Source organism: Hemicordylus capensis, chromosome 5, assembly GCF_027244095.1.
Source record: "Hemicordylus capensis ecotype Gifberg chromosome 5, rHemCap1.1.pri, whole genome shotgun sequence".
Classification (NCBI taxonomy): Eukaryota; Metazoa; Chordata; class Lepidosauria; order Squamata; family Cordylidae; genus Hemicordylus; species Hemicordylus capensis.
This window is the reverse complement of record NC_069661.1, coordinates 146,338,563-146,355,993: the sequence shown is the minus strand read 5'-3', so window position 1 is coordinate 146,355,993 and position 17,431 is coordinate 146,338,563. Positions and strand designations below refer to the sequence as shown.

General features: G+C 42.1%; 1 protein-coding gene across 9 annotated transcripts in view; it reads right to left on the bottom strand.

Moving 5' to 3' along the window:
* The window catches only part of HGF (hepatocyte growth factor), an 88,744-nt gene that overhangs the window by 46,000 nt on the left and 25,313 nt on the right, over window positions 1-17,431 (bottom strand). For 8 of the 9 annotated variants that reach the window (XR_008308929.1, XM_053257431.1, XM_053257432.1 and 5 more), the window contains exons 3-6: window positions 9,990-10,102; window positions 7,325-7,439; window positions 5,139-5,281; window positions 2,691-2,811 (exon numbers count right to left, since the gene is read on the bottom strand). Coding sequence is in view for 8 of the 9 variants with exons in the window: in XM_053257431.1 (XP_053113406.1) it covers window positions 2,691-2,811; window positions 5,139-5,281; window positions 7,325-7,439; window positions 9,990-10,102 (492 nt within the window). In the remaining variant the exon portion in view is untranslated. The remainder of the gene's footprint in view (window positions 1-2,690; window positions 2,812-5,138; window positions 5,282-7,324; window positions 7,440-9,989; window positions 10,103-17,431) is intronic. The other variant, XM_053257433.1, reaches the window with a different exon arrangement.

Here is a 17,431-nt window from a genome sequence, read left to right as displayed (position 1 = left end):
CCTCTGGAGGACCAATGAGTTAATCCTTTGGTCTCCAGAGAGCATAAGAGAACACTTGATCCGAGAGATAGGAAACAAAGTCAAAAAGGCATTTGTTATTCACATCACTAACACATACATGCCCCCGCCCCCCAACCCGGCTGTAATACAAGCCAGGCACTTAGAAACAGTACACATAAAGTTTACACATAAACACTACACATAAGAGAACCTAAAGGACAACAGTCAATCTTCCAGTTTTTCCAAAACCACTGAAAACACACTACACAATGTGTTTTCGACATTGTATGATTTTGAGATCGAAACTAGCTAGTTTAGAGGTTAAAACAAACACATTCTCTGCAACAAACTGTTGCATTTGGAGCACTGGTAAAATGTAATATTCTGACAACACAAATGCTGCCTTGCGAGCGGGGCAGGGGGAGATCTGATCCAAAAAAATAAACCTACATAGTCGTAGCACTACTAACCTATCATTTTGAAGACCCCAATACAGACAACATATGGCAGAACTGGACATTAATCCAAACACGGAGCTGCCAATAGTCCCATGTCATGTTAGCTCATCTCTCTTGTAAAGTATAGCAGTAGAAACAGTGCATACTGGGCAACCAATGACACACAGCAGGGATGGGGGGAAACCCTATGTAGTGCTGTCACATCATCCATTGCCATTATTATTACACATCATGAGGAAATGTTTCAGGAAAAGATTTGGGAATTGGAAAAGTTGTAAGGACTGATTACATAGAACTGTCTGTAATTCAGTGAGCAAGTCAGCATCGACACAATACCAATTCATAGTGGAATGGCAATTGGTTTACAACATTGAAAACATCAATTGTTATGTAACTGGAATGCAAAAAATAATAATGATCAGTGGAATGTTGCCAAGAATGTTTGAGTAAGGGCACAAGACAGGACACCATTTCCTTTACTTACAGCCTTGTGATCACAGAACTGTTCTTTCAATGAAAGTAAGAAGAGGTCCCAGGTTTTGTAGAAGCAGGTTTATTTAAATACAAGATTAAACATTAATCCCAACATAAGTGGCGCAGCAGGGAAATGCCTGACTAACAAGCAGAAGGTTGCCAGTTCAAATCCCCGCTGCAATATAAGAAGATGCTGAAAGGCATCATCTCATACTGCACAGAAGGAGATAATAGTAAACCCCACCCGTATTCTACCGAAGAAAATCACAGGGCTCTGTGGCCACCAGGAGTTGAAATCGACTTGACGGCACACTTTACCTTTAATGATCTATACTGCAACACTTTACAAAATCCTATATTCTAGAGTCTTATTACGTTCACAGGATTGATTGGGAGTAAACAGACTCTAATTAAAGCATTTGAAGGCAAAATACTGAGGCACCTCATGCAATAACCAACAGCGGAAAGATCTAACCTATACCATACAAAAGGATAAATCTACCACTATACATTGATGCCAATTTTATAACAGTTTAACACTTATCACTTTAGCAAATATCATGGGGATTATAGTTTGGTGATGATGTAGTGAATATTCTGGCAGAGAATCCCGCTTACCAAACTAAAGTTCCCAGTGAACTCAGAGAAAGAATCACTATTAAACTTTTACATCTGCAACGGAGACATGCACTGAGATTCTTCTTCATGGCCTAATCTACATCCCACAATTTTTCCTAAAGGAGGCTTAAACAACACAGATGACATTCTGTCCTTAGGTAAATTTCAACCACTAAGAATAAAATCACTTCTAGCCCACAGTTCTCTTGCACCATCTCTGACTCGATTTTTTGGCATTAAATAGATATATAACTTAAGTAACTGTCCAAGTAGTAGTAAATACACAGTCATTTATTGCTTTTGAAAAAAGGACAGAAGATAAATATTAAATAATTTAGCATGAAACTTGTTAGAGATTTTATAGGCAGATGACCAAAAATCTGAAAAGATTACAGGTTAATTATTCCAGTAGAGGCTTCTGTGAAAAAGTGAAGGCTACACTTGTAAAAAAATCTCAATTATTCTAGCACCTTTGATAGCATGCAACTTTCATATTATTTATTAAGATCACTTCTGTACCTGTGTGCCCACATTCAATCTCTGATTAAGGCCTAGCGGCTCTGTTTTGAGCAGCTTAGCCCAATGCCAGCTTCCCAGCCTGGCTAGGAACCCAACTCCCTGCCTTTTTAAAGCAGGGAGAGCAGCTCCCGGCCACGCTGCTAATGCAGCGCTGGCTGGGAATTTGCTCAGAAATTGGGCACGTGGCCCCATTTGCGAGCAAAACTTCGCCCCCTCTGTCTGATGTATGATGCAGGGGGCATGGCTGGGGCACGAGGTGTGGCCGCTGAGGGGCACAGTCTGGGTTCTTTGAACCCATTCACCCAATGGTGGCTCCGCCCCTGGTACTGAGGGTGTGTCCCTCAAGATGCACCTGTTTTTATAGGCTTTTTAACTGGAATTAATTTTATTTTTAGTTCTAATAACTTGTTTTATGAGATTGTTTGTATTGTGTTTTGTGGAATTGTAATGTTGTCATTCTTTTATATTCTGTTTCAAATTTTGTACACAACCTAGAGATGTACATATCAGGTGCTATAAAAACAGGATGAAAATATATATGCCTATTGATATGAAAAGAGACACACAATATAACTGTATTTCAGAAGCTGAGAAAAATGTGATAAATGAAGAGATATTTACTTCTCTGGACGAAATGGGTGTCTGTGCGGTTTCTGAAGATCCCAACGCTGACATTCCTTGCCAGTTTCTGTGTGGTCCATTGGGCCTCTATAGCTTTCCCCATTGCATGTCATGCATTCAACTGAAAACGCAGAACAGCTGCAATTGTTTATCAGGATGGTGATTATAGCACATTTCATTTCAATATCACAGATGAAACACATGCAACCAAGCTGCAACTCGGGTTCACATTATCTCTTATGAAGGAGTCTAGAGTTGCCACTGAATTCTGCCTAAGATAAAACTTGAAGCAAAACTGGAGACTCCATTTCCAAACATCCAGGGAATTTCAACAGAAGCCAAAAAAAAGTTTAGAGTAGCAAAATTTCTCAGGCAGGTTCCATATGCCCTAGGTCAGAACTTTTCAACCTTTAAAAAAAAATTAAAAAGTGTACGCCTTCTGTCTCAAAGTTTCAGCTCAGGTACTGCATATATAATACACAAGCTGCCATGAATAGGGATCCCCAAAAGTAAATCTTGACAAAACTGGTGGAAAATAAAATAATCATATGCAAGCAGCCAAGAATTGTGACTACCAGAAATAATTGGCAAAGCTGGTGGGAAATAAAATACAAGCCAAGTGAATCTGCCCTGGAATCAAGCAAAAGGAAAAAGAAAAGAAAAAAGAAACCCCTGAATAACATTCCACATGGCTTAAGGAGCTGCTGCACAATGTAAAAGGCAGTCCTGGTGGTTTTGCAGAGGTGGGAAGGTGCACAATTATCCAAAACAGTGTGCGGGCACTAGGGATGTGCACAGAATCGGGCAGGGGTGGCTCGAAGGTGGCGGGGTTGCTGCTTTAAGGGTGGGGGAGGGTGTGCTTACTGCTCCCGCCGCTCTTCCCTCGTAGGCACTCCATTTTTAGTAAGTCCATGGAGCAGCAGTGTACCTTCCTGCCGCCCCGTTTACCGGATATACCTGGAAGTATCTGCTGTGCCCTGTATGTGCCAGTGTATGCACGTGGCAGCAGGCGCATCAGATACTTCTGGGTATATCTGGTAAACAGGGGCAAACGGGGCAGCAGGGAGGTACACTGCCACCCCATGGACTTACTAAAAATGGAGCGTCAGTGGGGAAAGAGCAGCAGGAGTGGTAAGTGCACCCCCCCCACCCTTAAAGCAGCATCCCCTCCCTTCAAACCAGCAGAACCACCCGCCATTCGAATTGGTCCAGAGGTCCATAAAGGGCCTCCGAACCGGTTCCATGCACATCCCTAGTGGGCACTTGCCTTGCGCTACTTCCATTGTTTACTGATTTCGGTCATCATTGCACAACTTCCTGCCTCTGCAACACCAACACCACCAGGGCTGCCTTTAATATTGTGCAGCAGTCCCAGTAGCTCCCTAATGCCAGTGTTCTATTTGGCGGAATGGAGACCTCAAACTCTACACTGTGGCTTGCTTCTCCCTTCTACACTCTGGAGCCTCGGGGCCAGAGTTCCACAGTATAACCCTGGCCTGACTCTCCTCCTCCCTCCTCTTCATGACTGGTGACTCGCTACTCAGGCTGAGATCATCTTTCCTTCAGCCTGACTGACAGGCTCAGCAGCAAGGGAAATGCTGCTTGATGTTCAACAACTAAAGAGCATTTCCTGGCTGCTGAGCTTGTCTGTCAAGTTGAGGATGGGCTGAGTCTCAGTATGTAGCCCGCTAGTCACAAGGAAGGAGGAGGGCAGATAGTGCCTCACACTTCTTCCCTTTCCCCCTTTGGAGAAGACTCGTCTCGGCCTGCAGGTGATGTCTCCCGACCAGGAGCCAATGGTGTGGCAGGGAGGCAGGGGGGCTCTATGTATCCCCTGGAAGTCTTCACAGTACCCCACCCCACATTTGCATAACCACAGTTGAAAATCCCTGTCCTAAGGTGCTACAAAAATTGACTTAAAGTGATGCTCAAAGAGACTATGTAACATATACTGATAATAATTTTTAAAAATGCTTTCAGAGACAGTATTCATGTTAAGGTATACTTAGCATGGAATTTTGTTTTCAATTACTGCTAAACATGCTTAATTTTGTTAATAGGTTTTTAAATGGTTTTGGAAACGAGTACCAAGTTTTAAATTCTAAACTCCTTGGCGTTAGGTATTATTTACTGTGTGATATTAGCAGCATGCTAACTGTCAGCACTCATTTTTGCTTTACAGAAGAGAAAGCAGAAGGTAGGGGAAAACTGAGTCAACAGAAGCAGCAATAAACATGACAAAGTGATATTTAACTAATAACAGAGCATGCAAACTGTTACAAACTTTGCTGTATTCACACATAATTTATCATTTCATAGGAAGTTACATTTGCTAACATGCAGCCAAGGTTTTGTGGAAATATCTAATCTTAGAGGTAGTTGGGTTCAATTTTGTATAAGAAAATAGAACTGTTCAGAATTTTCAGTATTACTCATCCTGGCCTTTACCTTCTGAACAGAGGGGGATGTTACAGACTTCATGACGAATCTTTGGATTGCTTGTGAAACACCAGGGCCCCCCTTCTTCCCCTCGGGGGTTGCGGCAGTAGTTTTCCCGAAGATCTTTACCTCGATAGCTCGAAGGCAAAAAGCTAGTTTTAAAATGACAATCATTACAATATAAGAGCATGCAAACTGTTGCAAACCTTACTGTTTTCACACATAATTAATCTGATTATTCTCCTCTCTCAAGAAGATATTGCTTTAGATACAAATAGTTTCAGGATTTTTTTTAAGAAATACAATGCTGCGTGCATACTTCCCTACACAGGTTTTAAAAAACATTCTAAAATTATGTGATAAAATTGGTGATAAAAATATAAAGCTGGAAAAACTGAAAAATATCAAAGTTTTGTTATATTTACTCAGGTTGAAAATACCTTTCTCTGCAATTACAAATTAGTCCCTTTAATTTTATCCCTAGTCCTTATCCTGTGTGCACTGATCAAACCCCTGAAGACAGCTATCAAGTGCTATCACGTTCTGTTCAAGCAATTATTAGTTAGGATCTACAACTTCTTTTTCTTGGACTTTCTTCAGTATTGAAACCAACTCATCTGCAATGGAGTTGCTTTCTTACTCACCTTTCAGGGTTGTTGTAAGGCAGGCTTCCACAACCTGCGGCCTTCCAGATGTTGCTGAACTACAACTCCCAGCATACCCAGCCACAATACATTGTGGCTAGAGATGCTGGGCATTGTAGTTCATCAACATCTGGAGGGCCACAGGTTGGAGAAGCCTGTTGTAAGGTTTACAACAAGATAAGATAATGCACGTGAAGTACTTTCAACATGCAGAAGCGCTATACAAATGCAACTAAGCATAATTAGTTACATGCAACACACTCAATTTTCCCCATTTTTCTCCTTTCTAGACAGAACAGAAGAGGGGTTTTTGTCTTGTTTTATTGACTTCTATGGTGAAGTCCATCAGACTGTTGCTCATACCTTATGCACTTCCCAGCCCCCGCAAGGCATCCCATGCTGTCATCATGTAATTCTTTCATAACCTCTTAGCTAAGGACAGCTCCAGGCAAGCTTTACGGATGGAGAATTACATTCCATGCAAGTGTTTAACAATGGTATGCCCTTGTGTATTAGAGTATTATGGGGATTCCCTCCCCCACCTCTTTCATCAGAAAGTCCTAAGCTGGTAAAGATAAAAGCGAGCAACATTCAATCCAGATTGCCCTAAATATGTTATCATCTCACAGAGTATGTTTTAAAAGCTCTGGCTATAGCAGAGAAATATCCTAATACACTCAATACAGTAGAAGAAACTAACAACAAGAACTTGAGCAGGAGCTCACAGTTCTAAAACAGAGCATGGACAACCCCAAACAGGTTGCCGGGGTGTGTGTCTTTTTGTCTTTTAAAAGATGCTTGTAATGGAAAAGTGTTTAATGCCTTGTTAGCTCAATGCTTTGTTATCTGCAGTTTCATTATCCGCAGAAATTGGAAGGAACGGAACCCCTGCAGATAACAAGGTCCACCTGTAGCTTCAAAAATGAAAAAAGGCCAAGATATAGAACAGAAGGAAAAACCTTTTGCTCCTAAAGAGGGCAACATCCAAAACATCAAACACTTCTTGGCTAATTGTAATTTTTGAAAAACTTCCAATGGAACTTCCACTGAGCAAGGGCACATGCTGTTTTAAGTAGTCTTGCAACTGCATTCTTGCATGACATTAGCAGGACTGACTTTTATGTGCACAAACGTTAACAGCAAGCAGTACTGGCCAATCAGTAGCACCAGTGTGGTGCTGCACATCATGGGGACCCTTATCCTAATGTTTCACATCAGCTACAGTTCACTGGATGAATGAAGTCATGACTGCTTCAGAGCAATGCCCCTATGTAACGTCTATAAGTATGGCACTTTCTGACATTCCACATTTTTCAGTGTGCACATAAACCATCTTTAAAAATTAGAGTATTAATATGAATATAAGAAACATATTTGCATAGAGGTACTTTCATTGATCATCTGAGAGAACTGTGGCTTTCAGCTGAGTGTACACCCAATAACAAACTGGGGTTTTCTGGTACAAATTATATTACATGTCCATTCATGTGTGTGATTAAGGAAAGGAAACAACAGCACACAAGGAGATTCCTGTGATCCCACCAAGCTTACCTGTGTTCATGAGGTATTGTAGAATTCCATGCTTGGCACTGAACACCACTTTTTGTGAATGATATAGTTCCCTTATAACTTGCTCCTTTACCAATGATACAATTTCTAACATAATCTGTTGGAAGAAGTCAATAATCAGAGCAGATCAATTAAGATAATTTCCATTTTTGTTAGCTAACAGAATGTACAGAATTCAGCAGGTGGGATAACCAAGTTAGCCATGACTAAGTCCCATTGAAATTCATGGGACTGAAGTTAGACATGACTAACTTGCCTCAATTGTTTCAATGGTGCTTAGCCATGACAAAATTTAGTCTGGATCCTCCTCAGCATGTGCAGCCAGCATTTTGCTTTGGGTTGGTGACTCCTGGCTAATGCAAATCTAATACATTTTGTACAACAATTTGTTTAATGCTTCAGTTTGTAGATCCAAAGAATTTTGCAACTAAGTCTATGCATTCAAGGGACTTTTGAGCTTCCGCTTGTCAAACAGCAGTACTCTATTGCTGACTTTGGTAAGCTTGAAACCAAGGTAAGTGTCAAAAGCAGTTTGAGATAATGACATAATGACATCCAAAGGTTTGGGTAGGATTTTTGGTTTTGTCTTTAACCAACTTTCCAAAGAAAAGAAAGCTTATGAAATAAGCATGTCCGTGTGCGAGTGCCTCCAATGGAACCTTCTTAACATGAACGTGTGTATGTGGTGGTGTGTGGGGGGGGCGGGGTTATTTGAACTGCATCGTTATGATTGGCTGTTGCTGCTTTCTTTTCATAAGATTTCCCAAGCAGAAAAATGAGGTATGCAATAGGCAGTCATTTTGCATGCTTTCATTTGGAGCTTAAATGGGGCCATGACTGTGCCCTCCCTCCCTCCTGTTTCACCTTTTCCCAGCTTTGCTGGTTTCCTTTTACAGGGGTGATGAGGGAATTTTGCCTACCAACCTGAATGGCCTTTGGGTGCATGGATTTTTGCCCTCATTGGGAGAGAGGCTTTATTAATATGGCCTTATGGCTGTTATGTTTTATTTTGTCACAACTTTGATGGGGTTAGCTGGATTTCAGAAGAACACAGAGCTGTTGGGATGATGGGAAGGTACCAGGCATTTCCTTTAAAGGAGGAAGATTACACCATAAAATATTTTGCCAGGGATTGTGAGGGGTCTCCAGTCAAACACTTGGGCTTGAAGGGCCAAGGTAAACCCTAGCCGGGCAGCTGGGCTTTCCCTTGGACTATTTTATCCTTCTGGGGACTGCCTGCTCTACAGCTTAGTTAGCAATCCGTTTAGGACTGGAGGAGTGAGTAGGTGAGAGTGCAGTTCCTGCCTGCTCAGTGGGGGATTTCAGGCAATGCTACAATCTGCCACCTGGCTACCTCTATGAAGCCTTATTGCTACTGTTTCACATTTTATTAATAAAGTTATGGCCAGGCATTTGCGTGGCCATTTTACGCATAGTTATGTATCCTGCCTCTTTTTTGTTCTCAATGCTATAATTTTTGCATTTACAGTCTAATACAAACCAGACTGAGAGGACATGGAAGGGGGTCCTAGAGCATCCCAACAGAGGGTGTCCCATCCACCCCAATCTGCCATGTTGTTTCAAGATGGTGATCACTCAAAGTATAGGCAACACTGCTTTTAAACTCATATGCTTACAGCCAGATACAAACCAAATTTACAGCTAATGAGGGGTGTTCTGGATAATAGTCATCATGTTAAAAAAAAAGTGGAAAGTAGGCTCAATTTGTTCTTCTTAGACATGTGTGTGAGCGTGTGCACACATGCACAATTCTTCAGTCATTTTTTAATGGTTGAAAGGGAACGTTTTAGTATAGCTTCATTTATTTCCCCCAGCTGTAGTTCTTCATTTCATCCTGTAAAAGTTATTTCCCTATAACAAGCTCTGAAACAAGCAAAGTGCTTTCAGGTGAGTTTTTTGGTTCACCACTACAGTTTCTAATGCCATAGGACTCTTATGAAAAGGGGGGGGCGGGGATCACAAATTACGAGCAAGAAATTGTAGTGACTGTCCGGCTATGCACCTCTTTTTCAGCCTGACCCAGTCTGATGGAGCACTTGTAGACCTGGCCTCAGATTGTAGATGGGGAGGGGTTTAGTTTCACCTGGTTCCTCCTCTGTCCTTGGCTGTCCATTCCTTATACTGGTCTCTCTCCAGAGGTTCTCAGTATTCGCCACAAGCCTCCTTCTCATCCTTGGCCAGCCCTTTGTAAGCCTCTCCACATTATATGCACTGCCTGCCCCCAATTATGGGGCCAACGCCCCCCTTTATTCCCCTTGATTTCTCATCCCCTCCAGCTGATGATTCTGCTTTCCTTCCTCCTCCCACTTGGACCCCCTCCCTTCGGGAGGCACACTTTCAATGTCATCTCTGCGTGCCTCACTACCAGCCCTCTCAGGGCTTGGCATACTCGCTGCCGACTTTATGGTCAACACCTTGGGCTGCCACGGCCTGCTAGGGCTCAGCAGGACCACTCCCTGCCCTTCAGCTGCTCCCTTTCTTCCTCCTCCCAGCTGCAGCCTGTCCTTGCCTCTGCAGCGGGCCTCATGGTCACGTCTTTGGAGATGCAGCCATCCAGCAGGATTGGACAGTGATTCAAATACACATTCTTGTCCACAAGCTTATGTATGAAGGATAAACAACTTGCCTTTCTTCTCATAGAAATCAAATGTGCTGTCTTGCTTTCTCTTCACTCCATTTTCTAGGCTAGTAAAGGATAACCAGTGGCAGCGTTTGGCAGTTTTATCAAATGCAAAAGCCCTGTGCATAAAATAGAATAAATTGATACCCAGCCTCTACTAAGAACATAGATTGTTACCACAAGAGTTATGTCATAACAATAAAAGGTCATTAATTAAGAGGTGGCACTGAGAACGAAACCTGATTCCTTAAATATCCCCTCAACAAGCACATTGACAGTAGTCCTTTGCTTCCACATAATGCAGCAATAGAAGAAAAATGCATTAGAAAATCTCACAGCATCATATTGCTTATCTGAGTAGCTATCAGCTCAAACTCTAGAGAAAAAGAGAACATTAGAGCTTGAAATCTCTATTTCTCTAAATTTTTAAATTATTTTCCACATAACTGGGCAATATTGTAACCAACCTTTATTAAATTCTGGTCAGAACCAGATAAAAAATTGCTTCACAGGTCATCTCTGGACCATAAGCCAGTTGGCCATAATTGTTCTAGATTATTGTTCAAAACTGATCAAAATAAAGTTACAATTTCAGGATATCAAAGAAGTTGCAGTGGGGAAGGCATGAAGAAATTTAACACAGAGAACCAGGAATCTGGTCTTGCTCAAACTCTGGCAGTATTCAGAAACACTTGGATATACTTTCCTTTCATGAATTATTTTTGAAACAAATGCATAAGGAAAATGCAATTAAAACATAAATAAGCATTTTGCTATGGGCTCCACTCCAACTGGAAACAGAGGAAAGGATAATGTACTGCAGATAACCAAAAATTTATGACTGGTGATGGTTCCCATTCATACATTGCTGGGAGTTTTGACCCTGTTTTCAGCCACAATAATGTGGAACACCAATACTTTTTAAGTTGCGTAAAGAGTATAAACTGTGAATGGCAGGAAAACATGCCTTGCAACATCCTACTGCTATACACTTAGTCGCCCCGCCCCCTGCTCAGAACTACCTGACCTCAGTGTTTCCAGTGCTTCTCTCTGGAGCCAAAGAGCAGACAGCTAAAAGCCCAACGAGCTGCAATTGCAGTATAGCCTCCAGTTTCTAGCCCAGAATCTGACACATCCCAGAAACTTTGAGCATCTCATCCTTCCCGCCCACTACAGAAGAGAACATTTCCAGCCTCATCCTCATTTCTTTGTTTTTGATTTGGTAAAATGTGAGGAAGTGCCTGAAAGACATTCAGAAGTCATCTTTTTCACTTTCTAAATAGACTTTAGATCATGCTGCTCACATAGCTCTACGCTGTCCACAAGTATTCAACATGTTCTATCCATAGGTGACAGGTGAGTCCTGGCTTTGGAAAGACAAACTAGATCTTACTCCAGACATTTTGCTACACCTGAAAATGGCAGCTCCACATCAAGGTCTCTCCTTCTTCTGAAACTCACTATGGGGCATAAAGTCATCACAAGGTAAACTTCCCACCACACCACTGCTTCACAGCAATGGCATGCTTTAATGTGCAACCAGACACAAAATATGCAATTCTAAGAAAATGTACACATTTCAAGAATTCAAATCATGCACAAGTTATATTATGTTAGTTGATAACAATGATAAAAGTAACATGAATAGTCCAGAGCTCTCTTGAATCCCAGACCCTGATCAAGCATTCTCATGATATCTCCTCCTCCTGCCAAAAACATTCTCCACAAACTCCATTGGTACACTTTATAGAGTATTCACCAATGTTTCAGAGAAGAAGGAAGTCATTTTAGAATATGGGGACCCTTTCCTAACAATGGTCAATGGGCTGGTTCAGATGATGCTGGCTTGTTGTATTCTGTCCAGTGTCATTTCTGTTTTGTTGGTTAAAGGTTTGTCCCAGTGGGGATCCTGTAGAGCAGGCATCCCCAAACTGTGGCCATCCAGATGTTGCTGAACTACAACTCCCAGCATATCCAGCCACAAAAAATTGTGTCTAGGGATGCTGGGAGTTGTAATTCAGCAACATCTGGAGGGCCGCAGTTTGGGGATGCCTGCTGTAGAGAGTGTGGTGGGTGGAGTCAGAAAGGAAAAGGTAGGGAAAGGAGAAGGAGAAAATTGAGTTGTTTCTGAATAAACTTGTATATAGATTTGAGTAAGATTACTGTGTGTTTCTGAGGGAAGCAGCTATAAAACATGGCTCCAGCAGCCAGCAGCACACATGCAGAGGGTGGGAATGCACCAGAGAGTGTCAGTCCTAACATTGCTGGAGGATGCCCCATTGTGCTGTTCTGGCATACTTCAATCATGTGAGAGTGGAGTTCATCTGAATCACTCCTCTATATGCACCCCAAATCCATGTTTAAACATAGTTTTGGGATATGTGTAGAGGTACTTCAGAAGAACGCCCTTCTCAGATGATTGAAGTGTGCAAGTCCTGTGTGCAAGGTCGTCTGAACTGCCCCAAAGTTATGATAAGGGTGGTAAAATTATCCAATATGAGGTTCTTAACATAACGTGAACTTCACTGGGGCAAAGTTACATGAAACATTTGTGTCTGAAAGGATTATCACAGCCCAGCAGCCAAATGTCCTCAGTGTTGGGACTAGACTACTCCAAGAAAGCCCATTACAAAGAGGATATATCTGGAGCTAAATTGTAGTAGAACATGTTCAAGTTTGTTTATAGACTTGAGGAGAGCTAGTCTTGTGGTAACAAGCATGACTTGTCCCCATAGCTAAGCAGGGTCTGCCCTGGTTGAATATGAATGGGAGACTTGATGTGTGAGCACTGCAAGATCTTCCCCTCAGGGGATGGAGCCACTCTGGGAAGAACAGAAGGTTTCAAGTTCCCTTCCTGGCTTCTCCAAGATAGGGCTGAGAGAGATTCCTGCCTGCAACCTTGGAGAAGCCACTGCCAGTGTGTGTAGACAATACTGAGCTAGATAGACCAAGGGTCTGACTCAGTATATGGCAGCTTCCTATGTTCCTATAGAAACATGTCCCTTAAACATTGGTGTACAGACCTTATGAGATTAATTGGTGGAAAGGGTATCTGAATATCAGCAGAACTAATTTCTAATAAGGAGAACCACCACTCTTCCTCATATCTCCACCATTTAAACACTAGCTGCATTGGCATTGTGAAGTATTTTTGCTGGCAGCAAAGAAGAGGCACAGCTAAGTTGTGCTCCACATGATCTTTTCTCCCCACTCACCCAATTCTCCAGTCAACAGAGCAGCTCATTTAGGCAACTTTGATAGGTACATAAAAAGCTCCCAGAGAGATCTTACTATCAACGAAGACTATTCAGCACCTTTCAAGACAAGAAAAGGACTCTGCCTTCAGGAAGAAATGCTTTCTGCCTCAATTCACCAATCCAGTTGTGTGTGGCCTACTAGATGCTGGAAAAGACAAGTTATATCAGCTATGAGCAAAGCTCTCAATATGCTCAAGCTACTTTCTTTTCTATAGTATCAATTATTTGGTGAGAAGACTAATATTTCTTTAGGAGAAATATTTAAGACTAATAGGTATTTCTGGTTGTTCGAGGATCTGATGCAGTCTGTGTCCTAAGCAGGGTGTGAGCAGAGTCCTGCAGGTCTCCTACTGTGTTCATGCATCTGCTTCTACACCCCCTGATTTGTTTTTTTATGGTGTGTGTGTGTGTGTGTGTGTGTGTGTGTGTGTGTACACATACATTCTCTCTCTCTCTCTCTCTTTCACTCCAAATAAAATTCTTTTGGAGTTCATGGTGCCTCTTGCATGAAACTTGAATATAACACCCTTAAGCATTAGTGCTATCAACTTCCAATTCTCTGTAGACTTCTAAATGTCATGGAATATTTATCTAGTCTAAACAACAAAGCATGTGTGCACACAAGGAAATGCACAGGTGTGTGGTAGCGGCACGTGCTGCACACACTAATTACAATTACTTACTGCTGTTCAGTTCCAAATGTTCATTTAAAGGAAGCCTGGGCTGCATGTTTGACACAACATCTGTTTCCACTCTCAGTGCCTTTCCCAAGATAAGTTTCAATTACTGCCATGGTTTCCCCACTGTGGCCGTTCTACAAGGCATATCTCTGAAGCATTTACCACAGTAAAGAAGCCTCATGGAACTCCCACACAGTGTGTTTCTCTGGTACTGAATGGCCTGAAATCTTTACCAGAAAGCAAATGTCTTACAGGCACTTGAGACCAACCAGGACTTTTTAAATTCTTTTCCAACATTGAAAATTGCTATGTTGGAGGTGGCAGGAATCTGGGAAGAGTCAGCCTCTCTTGGCCTCAATAGCAATCAGCGAGAGGTTTGTTTGTTTCCATTTTCCCTTTGACTTAATGAATAGTCAAGGAAAAACTGGACATGTTGAAAAACTCAACGTGGTGGTTTAAATTCAGCACAAATAATTGTCAAACTTCTTGGAAAACCCCCGCAAAGCAATCATATATACAATAAATAACAAGAGTCTTCTGTTTCCACAGAAAAGTTCCAAAACTCCAAAACTGTGCTTGCTGCCCATAAAATATCCCAAAGTCCAATACCTACACAGATAAGTTAACAAATGTTGCTTATAGCTCTTGGGATTCTAATTTTAAGGTCTAACATCTCCTTTTACATTTAACTGCCTGTCCCAAGGCTCTCTGTGACATCAAGGCAGCTAAGCTAATAGCAGCTGGAGAAATCAAAATATCCTGCTATACAGGTCTAATATGAGAGAAGATCAGATCAACAGTTTAATGATGTGGAAATCAAACAGTCTGCATTCATGTTATTTGTATAGCCAATGGGCCAGTTCAGATGAATGCTGGCCAGCCCACACAATGAGAACAAGGGCGCATCCAGAGTGTGCCATCCTGATGTCATTGCAGGATGTCCCAACACATTGTTGGAATGTCCTTTAAATGCAATTCAGATGAATGTAACTAAAATATGCCTTATCAGCCTGTTCAGACATTCTGCAGCCATGTCAGGATGGAAACACTCTAGACATGTCTCTATCCTCATCACATGTGCTGGCCAGCATTCATCTGAACTGGCCAAACATTTGTTAGCTTTACCTTTCAAGTGCAAAATGTGCACCCCCCTTTTTGAGTCCACAGAAATCTGCTTTTCGGCAGACTCACTTCAGTGAAATTCAAAACAGATTGTGCTAGCTACAAAAGGATCTCTCCAAACTGGGTGAGTGAACAACAAAATGACAAATGCGGTTCAATTAAAGTAAGTATTGGAACAACAACACCAAAAATCTGTATATGCGGTCTGAGCTGTTGGTGACTAACCAGGTGAGGGATCTTGAGGTTGTGGGAGACAGCTCTTTTAAAATGTCAGCTCAAAGTGCAGCAGCTGTGAAAAAGGCAAATTCCATGCTAGGGATTGTTAGGAAGGGGACTGAAAATAAAATTGCAAATATTATACCGCTTTTCTAAAAATTTATGGTGTGGCCACATTTGGAATACTGTGTACAGTTCTGGTCACCATAAGTCAAAAAGGATATTATAGATCTGGAAACAGTGCAGAAGAGGGCAGCCAAAATGATCAGGGATCTAGATCACCTTCCTCATGCAGTAAGGCTACAACAATTGGAGCTTTTTAGTTTAGAAAAAAGACAGCTAAGGGGAGGCCTTATAAAATTATGCATGATGTGGAAAGAGAGAAGTTTTTCTCCCTGCCTCACAATAGTTGAACCAGGAGTTAACCAGAAACTGATTGACAGGAAAATTACGACTGACAAAAGGAAGAGCACATAATTAATCTATGGAATTCCCTGCCATGGGATGAGATGACGACTGCCAGCCTGGAATGGCTTTAAAAGGGGCTAAGACAAATTCATGGAGGACAAGTCTACTAAGGGCTACTAATCTTGATGCCTCTGAATACTAGTTGCAAGGATGCAACAGCAGGAGAGAGGGCATGCCTTCATCTCCTGCTTGTGGGATCCCTAGAGACATCTGGTGGGACACTATGGGAAGCCAAATCTTGGACAAGATAGCCTTGGGCATGATCCAGCAAGGCCCTTATATTCTTATGTTAGTTTATGTTTAGGATGGAAGCAGAAATGGACCATTATTTTTCTTTCAGAAATCTAAAACAGAGAAAAAAGGATGTCTCCCAAAATGCACTTTGCTACATCATTCCTCCTAATATTTTTCCTTTTAGCAGGTCAACGCTGCCACAGCAAGATTAATGTTTTCTGTATAACTGTATAAATGCTAGAAGCATTTATTTGTATACAAAGTTAAGACTTCTAGAGAAGGCATAGTTCAGATACTGCAATGGAAAAGAAATCCCACCAACCAAGGAGAAATCTCAGCCATATGGATTTCTGCAGCCAGCCGCTCCAGTGACCTAGACAGACTTGAAGCTGAAGCTCAGAAATATAAGATGGATTTCACCCCATGAGGTGTCATCTCTGTTATAGTGGACCTATAATGGATTAAATGACATTACTCCATTGTGATAAATTGCCTCTGTCTTCAGAAATGGCAGATTCAAGTCTACAGCTCCATATTCTCAGTCACAATAAAAACTATTTATTAAATCATTTGCATTCTCTTTGAGACAGTCCCCTTTTCCCATTTGAGTTGATGCCTATAGTTGAGAAAACAGTTGGATCCAGTCCAGAATGCAAAGATGAGGCTTTTGTTCCACAAGGGAGTATAGTATAACTCCCAGTGGCAGCCACTCAGTAAGGGCAGGAGGGGCTGTGCACTTCCCGCACCAAAAAGAAAAAGAAAACACCCTGTGGGTATTTAAATAATAATAATAAAAGTTACAGTGTCCAGCCAACAGGGGAGAAAAGAGGCAAGGAATCTGCTGTGAGGGAGGGAACTTCCTGCTTCCTCCTCTCAACTGCTGCAGCCCACACTGCTACTGGAAAGAACAGCCTGCTAATGAAGGCAATTCCCTCATTGCTTTGGGCGCCCTGCATCACTGCCTCCCCAGATTACACATAAAAGGGCAAAAGAGACACGTGAACATGTGTCTCTTTTGCCCTTTTATGTCTCGATCTGGGGAGGCGGTGACACAGGGCACCCAAAGCAACGAGGGAATCGCCTTGATTAGCAGGCTATTGCCTTCAGTAGCAGATTGAGGAAGGAAACAGGAAGTTCCCAGCAGATCAGCTGCCTCTTTTCTGCCCTGGCTGGCTGGACACTGTAAATTATCTTTACCAGCCATGGGCTGTTTTCTTTTCTTGGGGGGGCGGGGGGGCAGTGAGTGTGAGTGAGAGAGAGTACTGGCTGCTGCTAGATTTGAGTGGCTCAAATCTTGCAGTGTCTGTTACCTGTGAGTAGGCCCATTGGCAACAATGGGCTTTCACTGTGTGGCTTTTGCAACTAGCATCCTTACCCCCACCCCCAGATGACAGTCACTGCCACTGATAACTCCTGCTACAGGCAAACAATTAGCAACAAGATATGTAGGCTGAAGTAAACAGAGAACCTG